Below are 18,796 nucleotides of genomic sequence, written 5' to 3'. Positions count from 1 at the left end.
TAAACAAGTTATATGTTATACATCTTGTGTAAACATAGTGCTCTTAGTCTATTTTTATTCTTTGAATAAAAACAACCAGAAATGCATAATAGAATGTTTAAGAATACTAGCGAAAGATCATTAATGATTAATCTAAAATATGAAATAATTTTTTAGTTGAAATTATCAAGCTATGCTTCATACAACGAACTATAGTTTTAATCAATATCTTTGTTCAAAAAATTCACTTAAAAAAGATATACCTTTAGGACCAATATCTCCTCTTTCTCCTTTGATTCCTGGAAATCCATCAGGTCCAGGAAAACCAGAAAGACCTCTTTCACCCTTGGGACCAGGAAAACCAACAAGACCTTCAAGCCCAGTCTCACCCTAACATAATATATTACAAGATTAATTAGTTTGCAAGATCATAGTAATAATAGATTTTGTTTGAAATTCAATAACGCTGTCACATAAGTATTTTAACTACTATAAATAAAAGTAAGAAGCTAATGCCTTGAATTTGAGCATTAAAATGTATGCACTATTTGGAGGTTTTGACGTTTTTATTTTCGTTGTTCGTTTACAAGTATTGTATATTATAAAAAAAAATTATGTGATCACAGGCAGAGTTTGCTTCATGTATTCTTACTTTCAATCCTTGCAAGCCAGGTAGACCAGAATATCCTATTTCACCTTTCCTACCTGGAATACCAGGAATTCCATCAAGTCCAGGTTGTCCAGGAAGGCCAGGTAATCCTGGATCTCCTTTCACTCCATCAGATCCTAAATTTAAATAATTAATAGAATTAAATCATAGATTTTAAAAAATTTGATTTTTTATATTATGACAGCTATATATCAGAACTCATGCTTCAGAAAAAGTTATGTAGAATTCATACATTAAATATTTAATTTTTTTAAAATGATATATTGTTGTATAAAATACATGAAATGTTGAAAAAAATATTGTAATATAAAATATAGTTAAGGAAGAAATATTTACTAACTCATGAAATTTCTCATCACTCATATCTTGATTATCGTCTGTCTCCATTTAGCAAAAGACGAAAATTCGACAAGGTTTATGTTGATGCCAAAATTATAAAATGATTTGATTTATTTCAAAATTTAATATGAATGAATTTTAAATACATTTTTATAATTTATTTTGAATTTTTTCGTATTTAATTATTTGAATTGCAAACTAACTTATTTCAGGGTTTATAACTATAATATTTTTATTTAAATTTCCTAATATAAATTTATAGTAGGATTTTATAATTTTTAAAAAAAATGGAAGATAATCAGGTCACGTACAATTTGACTTCTATGGCATTTATACAATCACTATCGCAAATCACTAAAAATTTCAAAGCTAAGCCAGTAATAACAATAAACCATTTGAGAAAAAAAAACCTAATTGAAATATTCAATTGCAGATTTTAGTTTTGAAACAGTATGTAACTTCATAATGTTGACATAAAATAATTATATAAGAGTAACTGCATAGCCAAAAACAATAGTCCAAACAAAAAACTGATTTACATAGAAATCATAACTACCATAGCAAAGGAATAAATGCAGCAAAAACATTAATTTGTAAAAGTGCTAATATTTATTTGTTTTTAACATCAATGTTAGTTACAAGATTGTAATTATGCCAGAATAAAAGTGTACTTTTATAGGAAATTGAACAGTAGCTTATAAAAAATTTAAAAATTTATTTATGTATTTTATTTGAATAGTAAAAACAATAAGATCATATAATCCATAGCTCATTATAATTCATAACTCTCATAAAAAATCCCCCTTACAAATACTTGCTCAAAACATAAGAAACCAAAAATATAGAAACATTTTATTACACTTACCTGGAAAACCCATATCACCCATTCCACCTTTAAGACCAGGTAAACCAGCAGGCCCAGGATAGCCTTTAGGTCCTGGGAAACCTTGAAGTCCTTGATCAGAATTTAAAGCACGGCCAGGATTACCTTGCACTCCTTTAGGTCCTGGAAGGCCAGGCAAGCCTGGTCTACCAGGTGAGCCAGTTAAGCCTACGATACAAAAAACAAAAAAAATAGCACATTAATAATTATCCGTAACTTGAGATACAGAGTGAGAAAAGAATAATCATAAGATATTTTATGTAATAAAATCATTTTTTGAACAATATTAAAGATATGTTATTAAAAAGAAAATTTACATTGCAAAATATAACACAAGGCAACAATTTTTAAAATAGCATACCAGTTAATATTTATATTGTAAAACAAAGAAATTTTATGTCACTGAATAGATGCGTTTCTTCTTAGATTCTGATTACAATCTGCAAAACAGAGTTTTTTTTACACAGATGCTTAAGTCTGTTGTCACTAATTTTAAATTTTAACTTTGGCTCAAAATTAAACATTGCTATCAAATCTGGCAATTTTTACTAATTTATCTGCGTTTGGTATTACTCACTACTCTTACATCAGTCATTGTGAATCTAAAATTAAATGAGTCAAAAATTTTAAATGTACTAATTAGAAATTTATTTGGAAAACATTAATTGTTTTAGGCATAAAACTAAAATAAATAATGCCTTTTCGTCTAAAAATAATTGCAAAAATAGTATACTTTAGCCAAAATACCTTATCTAATATCTAAGTAAATATAAAGATATTAGCAAAATAATAAAAGTAAAATTATAAAATGAAAATTTAAAAGTAAGTAAATTTTGTTGAATATTTCATTTTAAGTATACAACAGAAAGTGAGTAGAATTATCTATAAAATAAGCATTATTCCAGATTTAACACTAAATTTAAAACCATATGGTATTCCAAAACCAAATATCACTGCCAAAAACAGTTTATTTTAATAACGTCTATTTCTGTTTATCATGAAATGCCTAAACAATAGGTATTTATTGATAAATAAGAGCAAAGGTTCGAGAAGTTTATTTATCATTAGTTATTTGCGTAAAATAATTTCATACATTCTACATTTTATCTTATATACAATTTTAAATCAATGTTTTAATGCAAAAAAATAAATAAATAATAAAGCTCAAAAATTTTCCAGAAAATACATAGATAAAGTTTTATCTTGCTTTAAATTTCACCTTCTCACAAAGCTTATTCGGGATGAAAAAAAATCTTTCAAAACTATTTGACTTATTTTTCTCACCTACTTGAAAAAAGAGTTGCATAACCAAGCAATTTTGTTAGAAATATGCATTACTTTCACAGACTATTACTAAAATGTTTCAACTTGTTAATATAAACAATAACTTGCTAATAGTTAATATAAACAATAACTTGCCAATGGCATAATAATTGTATAAAATAAAATTTAACCTCAAGAAACAAAACATGTTTATGCTTTGTCTATTGAGGTTATAAAATTATTAATATACCTAAAATATAAAATTATTAATATACCTGTAAGGCCATTATCTCCTGGTTCTCCTTTGTCACTGAAAAATGATGGTTCTCCTTTAGGCCCCGCAAATCCTGGAAGACCACGATCCCCGGGTAAACCTGGTAGGCCACCTAAACCAGGTCTTCCTGAAAGTCCAGGAAATCCAACTTCACCAACTTCTCCTGGAAATTTAGATCAAATGATGAACTTAGAAGTTAGGTAAGATATTTAAATTAAACATAAAATTGCAGTGATTTTGAAATTATAACTTAATAAAATCTAACTTAACTAAAATCTAACTTAACACATTTCTGTCCAAAAAAAGTATATTGGAACAAAATACAATTTGATAGATGATTTGTTATTTATAAAAAAAATTATTTAAAAGCATAAAGAATTAGATAGAAAAAAGAATAATAAAAATCAATTATTATATTTTTTAACTAATACTTTAAGAACAAAAGAAAAGGAAAAGCATTTTAAAGAAGAAAATGAATAAAATACATATATTACAAAAAAAAATTGTCAAACTTCTATAGCATTGCCCGTGAAAAATTATTTTACAAAAAAAACTTTGAATTTACCAATGCATTTTGTTTAAAATTTTGTGTTCAATGCAGAGAAAGCAAAATAAACTTTATGCAATGCTACTTTGCTTTAAAACTTATGCTAAAAGTAATATCAATTTATAAGTATCAATTATAAGTAAGGAACAATTATAATTATAATTCAGTATCAATTATAATAATCAAAAGTATCAATTTATAATTTAGGAACTTATTTCATCGAAAACTTCAGAATCAGAATGACTGCATGTGATAAACCATGTTTTAATTTTTAAAAAAATTAATGATTATAATAAAGTATCAATTATTACCATAAGTAAGTATCAATTTATAACTAAGGAACTCACTCCATCGAAAACTTCAAAATCAGAATAACTGCATATGATAAACCATGCTTTAATTACAAAAAACAATAAGTCACCAGATAAATAAGTGAATGAATTAAGGATACCTTTCCTTCCAATTGGTCCAGGTAAACCTGATTGGCCTGATGAACCTTGTCGTCCTGGAGTTCCCATATCACCCATTTCTCCTTTGAGACCTAAAACAATAGAGCAAATAGAAAAAAAAAAAGAAATTAAAAAATAATAATAATAAATATAATGTCAAATAGTAATAAATACTTAGTTTTGACTGAATCCCTGACCATCCCAAATTTTCTTAAATATGAGAAACCCTTACTTTTACATTTTCTTAAAGGAAAAAAAAAAATTTAATTAGTTTTTAAACATCGCGGAACACACAAACTGTTTTTCTACTAAAGTGTGGAACTTTCCTTAGTAATTCACACTGTCAGAAAAGAGTAGTATTAAGTAAGAAAAATAACATAATTTTAAATAGATAATTTTAAATGAATGTAACGTTTTTAGAACCAATTTTTAATTAAATTTTATTTTTAAATAATGTAAGGCATGCTATGAAGTAGTTTTAATAAGTCGTAGGAAAAAGAAGAAAAAACTTCTATAACTAGTATAAATAAGTAATTTCTCAAGTTTTTTTTTCTTCATTTCCTTTTCTTTTTTTACAAATTTATAACATAATTAGTAAAAACAGTTCATAAGGAACTTTGAACTTTAATAAATCACACTAAAAGTTAAACAGAGCAATTCTATTTATTTATCCTGGTACAAAAATTAGTAAAATCATCAATAAAAATTATAGGTCATTTATTCAAGTAACTTTCAGTTTTATTTTATCAAAAGAGCTAATAATAAAAAAAACATTAAAATGTCAAACACAGCAAGTCAGTAAAATCTCGAACATAATAAGAAAATATATTTAAAAAGATTTGCATTATGCAGAAAATAAAATAAAGAAGCAGATTTGAGGCCTTAAATATTTAACTTAGTTACAATTTTCGCTTTTTATGACAATAAAGGCAAACTTAAAAACAAACAAACTCTCTTTCTAACATATCTTTTGGAATTGGATATATGCAAAATACAGAAGGAAAAAAAAACAGTCATCTAATTTTTAACTTCACAAATTGGTTATCTAATTTATTCGACTGTATACTTTACTTAAGTAAAATATACTTAAGTATAATGTACTTAATAATATTTCCTTACAATGCAGATTATATCAAAAGGTAACAAAATTTTAACATTATTATTTATTTATATTTTCTATTCTCAAAAGTTTTTAAAAGTAATTTTAGTATAAAAAAGTTCAAACGAGTTAAAAGTAGGAAAAAAAGTTGGGGAAGAAAGGAGAAATAATCAAAATTTTTTAGTAAAAAGTCTCAATTTCAAGTTTTTTCAGGTGAAATTTGAAACTCACAGAACTAATTTGCATTTATTCATGAAATATGCACAAAACAAGAGCTATAATTACCAGGTAGTCCAGGTAAACCATCTTTGCCAGCGAATCCAGGTTGTCCTGGACGTCCTGATTGTCCATCTGGTCCTCTCAAGCCAGCTGCACCTTCATCTCCTCTCATTCCTTTTATACCTGGTAATCCTGGCAATCCATCAAGTCCAGGTGCACCTTTGTCTCCAAGTGGTCCTGTCAAAAGAAAGGAATAAATAAAAACAAAATTCAGAAATAAATCTGGTATATTTGAACTAAACTATATAGTGAATATTGATGAAAAATAAATGTAGATGTAATGCATAGCCTTATTTTGTGATAACTAAAGTTGATATTTCTAGATATTGTATAGAAGTTGTAAATTAATAGAATATAAAAAAATAATAAAATCCTCATATCTAATCAAATTAAAAATAACCGGCTACAATTGTTATATGTTAATGTTGTGAATCAGCTAACAATTCTTCTTTAAGATTAAAAAAAAGTGATCTTATGATCATTACAATTTAAAATAATAACAATACAAAATATTTTTAATTCGTATTTCATTGCTGACAATTTTTAGAGTTTTCTGAAAATAATTAACTTTGATTTGAATAATTCAAAATTTACCTGATGGTGTAACGTTTTTGTTTCTAAACAATTATTAGCAAACATAAAAGTTGATGATACTCATTTACTTAAATTAATTTAAAAGTCTGTAAATAAAGTTAAAATCTTATATTAAAACTTTTGCATAAAAAACACTAAGGTTATTTCAATTTTTAGAAGAATTTTATCTGCAAAGTTACAAAAACCAGAATCTTTATCAGAAAACCAGCTAAATTAATTTACGTACATACAAAAAATTTTTAGTGAAAAATATTCAGCATTTAGGCAATCAAAATATGAAAAAAATATTCAAATACTGATTAAAAGTAATGATTCTTTTGAAAAAAAAGTATATTTACCCGGGTATCCTGGAAGTCCAGGCAATCCTGGATAACCTTTATTTCCAGGTCCAGCATCTCCAGGTTCTCCTTTTTCACCAGGAAATCCTGGAAGACCATCATATCCTGGTTCACCTAAGAATAAAGAAACAACAGATATCACAAGGGATGAATTGAGAAACAAAAAATAATTGCAATTTAAATTAAGAGTTTATGATATGGAGTTAAGTTCATTTGATTCAATATCAAATCAACTATTTTTTTCTATACTTGCAAACCCTTAAAAATAAAAGATTGCATTCCCATTCTCAATTCAACTATAAAAACTTGTATTAATTCAATTTTACAATATTTTTAAGTATCACTTTGACAATTAAATTATAATAAAAAAATATCCGAGTTGGCATGCCACTTACAATAATGATAAAAAGTGTAATTTAAAATTAGTTAATAATATAGAAAACTTATGCTTTTTATTTCCCTCTTTTTATCAGATTAACTAGATTAAAGTATATTTGTATCTAAAAGGAAATATAAACTAAGTGCAACTCCCCAATTAAATTGAATATTCTAACATAATTATAGAGGGTGAAAAGTCATTTGTTAAATAATTTTTGTCTATTTTAAAGTAGTTACAATATGGTAGGTCACTTAAAACTTTATTTCTGCTCCAGACATGACACCAATTTTCTTTTGTTGAAATTCAAAAGCAGTGAGTATAGGTTTCTCTAATTTAAGTATATTTATGATTCAGATGGTATTGATAAGAAGAGTTATTTTATCTAATGTAGCTCAGAGTTATTCTGTATGAATAACATTCTGTGATTGGTTGAGGGCCAGAGTTTACCAAAAAGAAAAAAAAGTATCCTCATATGCTTAATATGGAGAGATCTACAAGGTATCTTTATACAGTTGTTTTTAAAAATCATTACTCACATACCATTTTTATTAAATAAAAAATTAATCTTAACTATTCAAAGTATCAATCATGAAATAACCTTGTAATTTGTGAAATATTAGCTTTTAAAAACCCATGAGACCAATATTTGTCACTTTTATCAGGCTATTTTTGCTATTATATGCAAAATCAAAAATTTATTTATAGATGAAATGTTAGTATTCCTATTAAAAAATTATTTATACTAGAAAAAAATTTTCAAACTGAAAATAAAGTTATATTTTTGTATTCAAAGAGTCGAATCAGCTCAACAATAACTTTGACAACTCAGCTATAGTTAGGGTGTCCTTTAGACGGGCAATATAGCAAAATGCAGCTTGATACAGTTACCCTGATTTTGATGTAGAATTAAAAAAGGAAGCTTCTCTAAGTGTGGTAACTAATTCCAATATCTTACTTTTTTGAAAATTTAGAAGCTGCTTGTTGCAACTACTCTCTATCTATATGTTAGATACAGGGACTCTATTTACAAGAAATAAGCAAAACTAGTTTTCGAATTTTGCTCAATTTAGGAGTTTACAACAGAAACTTAATGCTAATCGAGTTCTAATCTTTTAGAAGTGAGTCGAGATAATGTTAGATTATATGTTCAAACATTTAATATAATTCGAAAATAAAAATAAAAATTATAAATATTTGTAGCCAGATTAGAAAATTTAATTAAAGTAACTATAAAAAAATTACGTTTTTACATGTAGAATCATAATTTGAAAAAATTAAATTACAATAATACTATCATCGTAATATAAAATCATTGAACCTTTTTGCCCTTCTAGTCCTGCACTTCCAGATTCTCCAGGAAAACCTACTCTGCCAATAGTTCCACTTTCTCCAATTTCTCCTTTCAATCCAACTATTCCTGGATATCCTGATGGTCCCTCATATCCATCAATACCAACTTCACCCTGATCACCCTAAAGTAATTAAAATATTTGATCACTCAGAAATAATATGCTTTAACTGAAAAAATTTATAATTTCAGAAACATAAAAATCAATAATTAAAAATATACTTAAAAGTATTCTCAAAAATGATTATTATTACTTTGAATATAATCGACTACAGCTTAATTTGAAATGTTCATTTTTATCAGCAATATTTTTAACTAAGTTAAATTTTAGTAAAAATTTTAGAACAAGTTAGTTGAATTATTTAAACAATTTAATCTAGTTTACTTTTTTGTTTATATATCAGTATTAGGTTTTAGAGGTGTATGTAGTTAATTATATTTAGAGGTCTAACATAGCGAGCCTCCTAGTGGTGCACTCAGGAAATGCTAAATTTGCACGGTGAACCTTTGAAGGAACAGGATTGTCTTTGTGCTCATCTTTTTCATTCATTTAAATATTGTTGACTCTCCTGCATGTTCTGATTGTATCAGTGGCAAGGATATGACCTCTGTACTTGTACGAGTGCCTTATATTATTTGTTTGTACAAGTTATCTGTACGAGTGCCTATATTAGCTTATATTATTGTTATTATATTTAGTGCCTTATCTTATCTTCAGTCAAGTGGTAAAGTATTGGTAAGCCATGGTCCAGTGGTCAAATAACTGGTATTTGATAAAAAAAAAATATTTAAGGTCCAATTTGAATGCCCTCACACTTCAATTTTTAGATCATTAGCACACAGTTTTGAAAACATTTGATACATTATAAATTTGTTGTGGTTTCAATATAGAAATTCAACTTATGTAAGAACATTTAAAAAAAAANAACTTCACCTTGATCACCCTAAAGTAATTAAAATATTTGATCACCCAGAAATAATCTATTTTAACTGAAAAATTTTATAATTTCAAAAACGTAAAAATCAATAATTAAAAATATACTTAAAAGTATTCTGAAAAATGATTATTATTACTTTGAATATAATCGACTACAGCTTAATTTGAAATGTTCATTTTTATCAGCAATATTTTTAACTAAGTTAAATTTTAGTAAAAATTTTAGAACAAAATAGTTGAATTATTTAAACAATTTAATCTAGTTCATTTTTTTGTTTATATATCAGTATTAGGTTTTAGAGGTGCATGTAGTTAATTATATTTAGAGGTCTAACATAGCGAGCCTCCTAGTGGTGCACTCAGGATAATGTTAAATTTGCACGGTGAACCTTTGAAGAACCAGGATTGTTTTTGTGCTCATCTTTTTCATTCATTTAAATATTGTTGACTCTCCTGCATGTTTTTCTTGTATGAGTGGCAAGGATATGACCTCTGTACTTGTACAAGTGCCTTATATTATCTGTTTTCTTCAGTCAAGTGGAGAAGTATTGGTCCGCCGTGGTCTAGTGATCAAATAACTGGTATTTGATAAATAAATATTTAAGGTTCAATTTGAATGCCCTCACACTTCAACTTTAATTTTTAGATCATTAGCACATAGTTTTGAAAACATCTGATACATTATAAATTTGTTGTGGTTTCAATAAAGAAATTCAATTTATGTAAGAACATTCAAAAAAAATATTTTTAACTGACAATTTAAAACAGTGATTTCTAAATAACTTGGATTGATTGCGCAATTTTTTATTTTAAACATCTGCTATCTTTGTTTTAAACAAAGAACACTTCGTGAAATAACTGCAAAATTGCCAATGTTTTTAAAGTGAATTGTTTCACAATACTCTGCTTAGAAATTATGGATCACCAAACTGAATAGCACATATGTTACATACATATTTAATTTTCTTAAAATTTTCAAGAACTATTTAAATTTTTTAATTCTATTTTTTAAAGGATTGGCAATCAACATTTTTAACTAGCAATTCAAAAGAGAAAAAAGTTTTCAAAAATAAACTTAACTGAATTTGCATATTTATACCGCTTAAAAATTTTATATTTTGAACATAAGGAAGTAAACAGTAAACAGGACACACAAAAAATAATATATAAACTATACCTTTGGTCCTGGAAGACCAAACAAACCATCTTCACCACGTCTTCCTTTAGATCCTCTAAGGCCCTCTCTACCAGAATCGCCAGGCAATCCAGGGTAGCCTTTTAAGCCTGGTTCTCCTCTTTGAGAAGAGCCTGGATACCCCGAATCTCCTTTCTTCCCAGGCATACCAGGCAATCCCTCAAGGCCAGGTGCACCAGGCTTGCCTAATTAAATTAATAGAATTAAAATTATAAATTTTTTTCTGTTCAAAAATACTGATTCAAGATATTCTGATGGCCAAGATACAGGTGTAATGCTGCTATAATCAGTCAACATGTACCAGAAACGAGAAACTCAAACTTGCTAAAGTCACAAATGACCACACAGAATATTAAGGTCAAGCAGAGTTGGGCAAAAATGTATCTGATTACAAATAAGCAATTATTTGCAACCATGTTTTCTCTTGAATCAAAAAAAAAAAAAAAAAAAAAAAAAAAAAAAAAAAAAAAAATCAGATAGTTTGATGAACATTGAGAAAATTAGTAAATCATCAGTTACAGGCAAAAATAAGGGTAAGGAAATAAGAAATTTATCAATAATTAGAACAATCTGAAATATTTTCATTCAATAGTTCAGCAATGCTAAATATTTTCTTCAACCTGTATAGAATGCAAGTGTAGAATGAATTTCTGCAGGATATAATACATACACTACACAATAATATTGAAGTAACAAGAGACCATGATAATTCAAATTTACAAAATCTTTATTCTACAATATTAAATACTAATGCATAGAATGGAGCATTTGCTGGTTTCTCGGTTGATAATCTAAAGAAGTGTATCCAATTTCAAAGCAATTAACATTTTACAAGCATATTCTTTAAAGTTTATTTAAATTCAAAATTGTGAATTACAATGCTAAAATAGCTGATGCTAGTACAAATATCTGTTATCTAGCATTAGAAGTTATTCGATACACAATAAAATTTCTAAATAACTTGCTTACATGGAATCAAATCTGAAATAATTTTTTTTATAAATCGAAAGCGAAAATTCAATTTCAAAGCATAATGGTATATATAAAGTCTTACTTAATAAATGGTTTAGTTAAAAGCATTAAAAATAAAGAATTAGGTTTGCAATGACTATAAATAACAGCATAAATTCATGCGTAGAATAAGTACTAAGAAATAACAGTGCTACTACCTTCAAGTCCAGGACGGCCAGGTATACCAGGAGCACCTGATGGACCAGCAGGACCTTGTATTCCTTTATACTGCTTCAGAAAATCGTAGGCATATGGTTCTCCCTTCTCACCTTTCAATAAATAAATAAAAAAGTTAATAAAAAATAAATTTTTTTAATTTGTACAATATATTTTATAACAACTGATACACATATACAAAACATGCTATTATGTTAACAAGATCCCGTGAAAAACTACAAGTAAGCAGTCAAACATGAACATGTTTGATTATAAATTTTACCAACATATAAATAAACTAACTGGTTCCACCCTCAGCTTATTATGCTCATCAACCTCCTAACAGCGATTCAGGCAGAGAGGTCAGCTTATTTTTGGTAACTTTGCAACTAAAGTTTGTTTTGTTAGCTCCAAAGGCGGTGCCAGACTTTGCCCAACAGGGGATAAAGCCTTTTCTGACAGGGGGCACAAACAAATGAATTCAAAATATTTAAATTAAACTGCATTTTACACTTCATACTTTTCTCACATCATTTTTTTCAAAAGCATGCTTCTAAGAAGTAAAAATCAATAATTTTAGTAATATCAGGGGTAATTGTGAGCCCAAGTCAAAATTCCGGAAAATTTCTTGAGTTAAAAAAAAAAGTAGTTTAAATTGACAAATTAGAAAAAAAATTAAACAAGGTTCTTTTTCCTTTTTCTCAATATTTCTTAGTTTATTTAAAATATATTTAAAATTTTACATATACCTATACAATTTACACATACCTATGACCTGGAGAAGTAATTAAAATTTACAAATATGTCTTTCTTTCTTGAGTTTATAATTATAATAACTATTCACTGATAAAAAATGAATATTAATCATGAATATAAGCTTATAAAGTATCTGGGTCACCCTTACAAACAAATAAAATAAACTGTGTTTTTAAGTTCCACGTTTGAAAATTTAATTTCCGGCAACTTCTGTGATCATTGATTTTTTGAAACGTCTGGACTTCCAGATCACTGTTAGTAAAAAATCCGGAAATCCGGAATTTTTCCGGAGCACAATCAGCCCTGTAATATAATATGCAGATTAATTTTGAGGTAAATCTAAATCACATTTTTTCCCTATCATTTGTAATTTTGTTATACAACAAATTTTAAAAATAGGACTTTTTCGAAATTTGCTTCCTCAGGAACTATTCCACAGATTTAGTTAAAATTTTGTATTTTGCCATTTAAAAATGATGTAAACATATTGTACTTTATAATTCGAATATAAAATAAATACTAATAATAAATATTTACTAAGTAAAGATGCCCTGTGCGCAGTGCTGAATATATTCCCACAATCATGCCACTGATTGCAAAAGTGTTCTCATGGATTGACCACCATAATCTCCCTGGCCCACCACTGGCTGTAGCGGGAATGCTTTATTACACGCATATTTACAGATATTAATTTCTTTCTCATGCTAATGTTTGCTTAATTAATTGATGTTTCAGTTTTTCAATTTATAGTTGCCAACAAGAAGGAAAAAAATTCCTACAACAGGTGGTTAAGTCACAATAGACATAAATATGCATTGCATTAATGTTTCATATAATATACATAATACTATTTTACACATATGAAATAAAGTATTGTGATTAAATAAAGCATTTCACAACTGAACCATATAGAAAGTGCCCCTTAAAAATCATTTAAAGTAATCATTATCCATTGGAAAAATGCAAAAGAATGAAAAAAGTAGTAAAAAGAGTATGGATTTTATTTGGATAGATTTTTCTCAAATATGTTAAATAACACTGATTTTTGATTTCTTTTTTTAAAAAAAGTGAAATTAAAAAATTTTAAGAAAAATTTTAAAAAATTCATTAATTTATTACCGAATAATTCATGCATATATATAAAAAATAATGATATTCATCTAATTGCTAAATTAATTATCCACACCACCATACATAGCAAATGTACATAACATGCTAGTTCAGTTACCTTTTATTCCACTTATCCCAGGTAGTCCTTCAAGACCTGCTGATCCCCTTTCTCCTGGAAGACCAGGTAAACCATATTCATCATCTCCTCTTTCACCCTTCATTCCTGAAGCACCCGGTGAGCCTGGAATTCCATTAGGCCCTGGCTGACCAGGATCTCCATAAGCACCCTATGAAAAGTATGTTTAAGCCGACTCACATTCTGTAGATTGATATATTATAATTTATAAGCAAAAAATAGGAAACAAAGCAAGCTTATTTTAAATATCAGATTTCTCTAATTGACACCATGAAATAACTATCCCTTTTCCGATATTATAAATGTATTAGTGCTCACATTATCTTGCCCCAAAGAGCAAATGTTTGTTATTTAGTATGTTAAACTCACTTTTAAACATTTCATATAAAATAATGTCAAATTTTCATTTCATTGTTAACATAGATTTGNAATTTCTTGAGTTACACATACCTATACCATTTACACGTACCTAACATACCTATGATGACCTGGAAAAGTCATTAAAATTTACAAATATGTCTTTCTTTCTTGAGTTTATAATTATAATAACTATTCATTGATAAAAAATTAATATTAATTATGAATATAAGCTTATAAAGTATCTGGCTCTCCCTTACAAACAAATAAAATAAACTGTGTTTTTAAGTTCCACGTTTGAAAATTTAATTTCCGGAAACTTCTGTGATCAATGATTTTTTGAAACATCTGGACCTTCGATCTCCGGAAACTTCCAGATCACTGTTAGCAAAAAATCCGGATTTTTCCGGAGCACAATCAGCCCTGTAATATAATATGCAGATTAATTTTGAAGTAAATCTAAATCACATTCTTTCCCTATCATTTGTAATTTTGTTATACAACAAATTTTAAAAATACCACTTTTTTGAAATTTGCTTTCTCAAGAACTATTCCACAGATTTAGCTAAAATTTTGTATTTTGCCATTTAAAAATGATGCATTCTTTAAAATGATGTAAAAATTTTGTACTTTATAATTCGAATATAAAATAAATACTAATAATAAATATTTACTAAGTAAAGATGCCCTGTGTGCAGTGCTGAATATATTTCCACTGGTCGCAAAAGTGTTCTCATGGATTAACCACCATAATCTCCCTGACCCACGACTGACTGTAGCGGGAATGCTTTATTATACACATATTTATAGATATTGATTTCTTTTTTATGTTAATGTCTGTTCAATTGATTGATATTTCAGTTTTCAATTTGTAGTTGCCAACAAAAAAAAATTCCTACAACAGGTGGTTAGGTGCAATAGACATAAATATGCATTGATGTTTCATATAATATACATAATACTATTTTACACATATGAAGTAAAGCATTGCTTAAAAAAAGTATTCCACAACTGAACCATATAGAAAGTGCAGCTTAAAAATCAGTTAAAGTAATCATTATTTATTCGAAAAATGTAAAAGAATGAAAAAAGTAGTAAAAAGAGTATGGCTTTTATTTGGATAGATTTTTCTCAAATATGTTAAATAACGCTGATTTTTAGTTTCTTTTTTTAAAAAAAGTGAAATTAAAAACATTTTAAAAAATGCATTAATTTATTACCAAATAATTCATGCATATATATAAAAAAATAATGATATTCATCTAATTGCTAAATTAATTATCCACACCACCATACATAGCAAATGTACGTAACATGCTAGTTCAGTTACCTTTTATTCCACTTATCCCAGGTAGTCCTTCAAGACCTGCTGATCCCCTTTCTCCTGGAAGACCAGGTAAACCATATTCATCATCTCCTCTTTCACCCTTCATTCCTGAAGCACCCGGTGAGCCTGGAATTCCATTAGGCCCTGGCTGACCAGGATCTCCATAAGCACCCTATGAAAAGTATGTTTAAGCCGACTCACATTCTGTAGATTGATATATTATAATTTATAAGCAAAAAATAGGAAACAAAGCAAGCTTATTTTAAATATCAGATTTCTCTAATTGACACCATGAAATAACTATCCCTTTTCCGATATTATAAATGTATTAGTGCTCACATTATCTTGCCCCAAAGAGCAAATGTTTGTTATTTAGTATGTTAAACTCACTTTTAAACATTTCATATAAAATAATGTCAAATTTTCATTTCATTGTTAACATAGATTTGCAAGTTTGATGTTTTAAACTAATAATTTTTTTTGGAGAGAAATTAGGATTAAGAATATATTTACTGCTTTAAAATTAAAAATAAAAGACTAATCATTGTTTATGAAATTTTAAAAAAAGGAAGAAAATTGAACAAAAAGCTAAAACAATTCATAATAAGGAACTGCAAGATTGCAAACATGTTAAATATTCTTACCACTTCTCCTTTCCTTCCTGGAAATCCAGGAAACCCATTCAATCCCTGCAAACCATCTCTTCCTTGTGCTCCAGGAGCACCCTCAAATCCGGGATCCCCTCGTTCTCCTTTTGGTCCTCTAACAGCTCCAGGAAATATAAGTTCTCCAGGATCACCAGGGTAACCAGGACGACCTTGACTACCATCTGAGCCAGGTATACCCTAAAACACAATTTACAAAATGTGAGAGATGAGTTTTATTCAATAGCACAATTTCCAAAATAAGAGATGTGAGTGGTGAAATTAATTCCAATGGCAATACTTCCAGTCATAAAAAAAACCTTGCAATAAATTTTTGTTGATAAAAATGTTTTTTTAAATTATCTTGGCACTTCTTTTATTTCATATTTACATCATCTTTCTAAAAAGATTTTATCTGAAAAATAATTGTAAGAATAAATTGTGATTCATTCAAAAAGTGTCTGAACTCGTTTTTAATAGAGCTAACCAATTTTTTTTAACTTAAATATTCATAATTGATGTAAAATCTTAAAAGAAAAACCTGAAAAGAAATCTTGCAATACAAATTCGAATACACCTCATACAATCTAAAAGTTAACATTTCTCAAATTTAAAAAATTAAAATAATAATTAAAAATCTAAAATATTTTTACAATATCAAAATTAAGGTCATAATTTTTTTTCTTTACACCTATGTGACATATTTAGAACTTACTGCAAATCCTTTAGGGCCAGGAATACCAGGTAAACCACCCTCTCCTTTTCTTCCGGCTAATCCAATAAATCCAGGGTATCCAGGAGGTCCTGGTGGACCTACAAAAAATTAAATGAGTTTCAATTTCAAATTGATACACATATTTTTCCTTATTCTACTTTCATTTTATTCTCTTCCTCAAAGATTCCCAACCCTTTGACACAGCTCACAAATTGACAGAGAGCATTGTAGTATTGGGGCACTGGTTGAAAGTCTAGGGCAAGATAATTCACCATACATACATAAGTGTTGTCTATTTGTCATTATATTTTTTACTTATATATTCAAAAGTTAACAGGCTGCATTTTTTTTCTTTTACAAAACTAGTGGTCAGCACAACTAAAAAGGTTAGAAACCACTGCTCTACCTTATTTCAAAAATGTGCCAGTCAAGCTGTAAAGGTATAACTAAAAGTAATAAAGTAAAAAGCTACTTTTTATTTTCTCAGTAATGTAAAATTTATTAGATAACATAAGCTGATTAGAAAATATCTAACAAACTTAACTCTCACAATTTCAGGAATTTCAAAATATTGACAAAGTTACTTCCTTTCTTAATTTGCATTTAAAAGTGCTTTGTAAGTTGAAAATAACTGATTTGCTATTAAGAGTGTAAAAACTTTCAAATTTGAAACCAAGCACTCTCAAATTCTACATTTTCACACACCTTATTTAAAGGTTTTGATAGTTATCGACATTATTAAAGTTAATACTTTATAGATTATAATTATAGTATTAAAAGATAAAATAACTAGCATTAAACACATCTGCATTGCATAATTTGTTTTTTATTTTCGTCTTAGATATTAAATTTTCTGGTAAAATGTGATTGTTTTTACAAGAAAATATTCCTGACAGAAATCTAGATTCTTCTCCGATATAGACCGACATCCATGTACAAAGCAACATTGGCCATGATCATTTGTATTGTTATTTTTCTCAGCATTAAGTTTCAGATAATTATTTCAATAATTTTTAGTTATTAATTTTTTCTGAAAACTGTGCAGTCCAGCATTGATGATTAATAAGACATGAAAACTTTACAAAAATCCAACTTATTTCTTAATAATTTTAAAAACAGTCAGCATCTTATTTTGTTAAAATAATATTTGATATATATATAAAAAAAAANAAGTTCTAAGCTGTTCACTATAAGCGTTAAAAATAACATTATTTAAATAGGAATACGGACGGGACCGCTAAAAAAGTTCACTATATCCCAGGTTCACTATAGCGGGGTTCGACTGTATAAAAAAAAATAAATAAAATATTGAAACATAATTTTCAAAAAATAATATTCTACTCTATGAAAACATACAAGATCAATCAAAGCAATTTCTCGAAAAATTAAACAACAAAAAACATTCCCAAAACTCTTTGAATAACTCAATTATAAATCATAGAGTCATTAAGCATGATAAATCTAAACATAAGTGTTATATTCCTTATTAAACAAATTGTTTAATAAGGAATATATACTTTTTCAAAATGATTTGGTAACTTATTTATTAAAGGTATAGTTAAAATAATTTTCTTAAAAAAACCTAATATTTAACAATAAATTTTTTTTCTTCTTTTAATCAGAAATCTTAAGAAGAAAATTACTAGGACTTTCACCTTAGCATTATTTTACACAGATTCTGCACACCGAAAAACATAAATAATTTGAAAATTGGATTCAATAGCGTTATTTGGTATTCTTTAAATGCATTGTTAAGAGTAGCAGTATGATAGATAGGGAGATATTGTCAATTTATTTTGTATCTAACAACTGCAAATGGATTGTTAAAAAGATGCTTCATAACCTTTTTCTTCATTTAACAATACTTAATTGAATTATTATATTCTATGTTTAGTTGAGAAATAATGGGAATGCTTTTTTAGTGTACTATTTAAGTTACATTTCTATTATTACAATGTAAGTCTTTTTTTAACAGTTAAAATTGGATTGCGTTTTTAAAAAAATTTACAAG

At 27.3% G+C, this 18,796-nt stretch overlaps 1 protein-coding gene across 1 annotated transcript in view; it reads right to left on the bottom strand.

Annotated features, from left to right (window-relative positions):
- LOC107442286 (collagen alpha-1(IV) chain) overlaps positions 1-18,796 on the bottom strand; it is an 80,590-nt gene that overhangs the window by 11,158 nt on the left and 50,636 nt on the right. Inside the window, exons 19-31 of the mRNA XM_071177543.1 lie at positions 16,786-16,883; positions 16,071-16,271; positions 15,430-15,598; positions 11,743-11,853; positions 10,556-10,758; positions 8,412-8,565; positions 6,715-6,828; positions 5,789-5,959; positions 4,407-4,496; positions 3,410-3,571; positions 1,854-2,039; positions 632-765; positions 243-369 (exon numbers count right to left, since the gene is read on the bottom strand). Coding sequence (XP_071033644.1) covers positions 243-369; positions 632-765; positions 1,854-2,039; positions 3,410-3,571; positions 4,407-4,496; positions 5,789-5,959; positions 6,715-6,828; positions 8,412-8,565; positions 10,556-10,758; positions 11,743-11,853; positions 15,430-15,598; positions 16,071-16,271; positions 16,786-16,883 — 1,920 coding nt within the window. The remainder of the gene's footprint in view (positions 1-242; positions 370-631; positions 766-1,853; positions 2,040-3,409; positions 3,572-4,406; positions 4,497-5,788; positions 5,960-6,714; positions 6,829-8,411; positions 8,566-10,555; positions 10,759-11,742; positions 11,854-15,429; positions 15,599-16,070; positions 16,272-16,785; positions 16,884-18,796) is intronic.

Source organism: Parasteatoda tepidariorum, chromosome 2 (genome assembly GCF_043381705.1).
Source record: "Parasteatoda tepidariorum isolate YZ-2023 chromosome 2, CAS_Ptep_4.0, whole genome shotgun sequence".
Classification (NCBI taxonomy): domain Eukaryota; kingdom Metazoa; phylum Arthropoda; class Arachnida; order Araneae; family Theridiidae; genus Parasteatoda; species Parasteatoda tepidariorum.
Note: the sequence above shows the minus strand (reverse complement) of the source record. Positions and strands in the feature narration are given on the sequence as shown.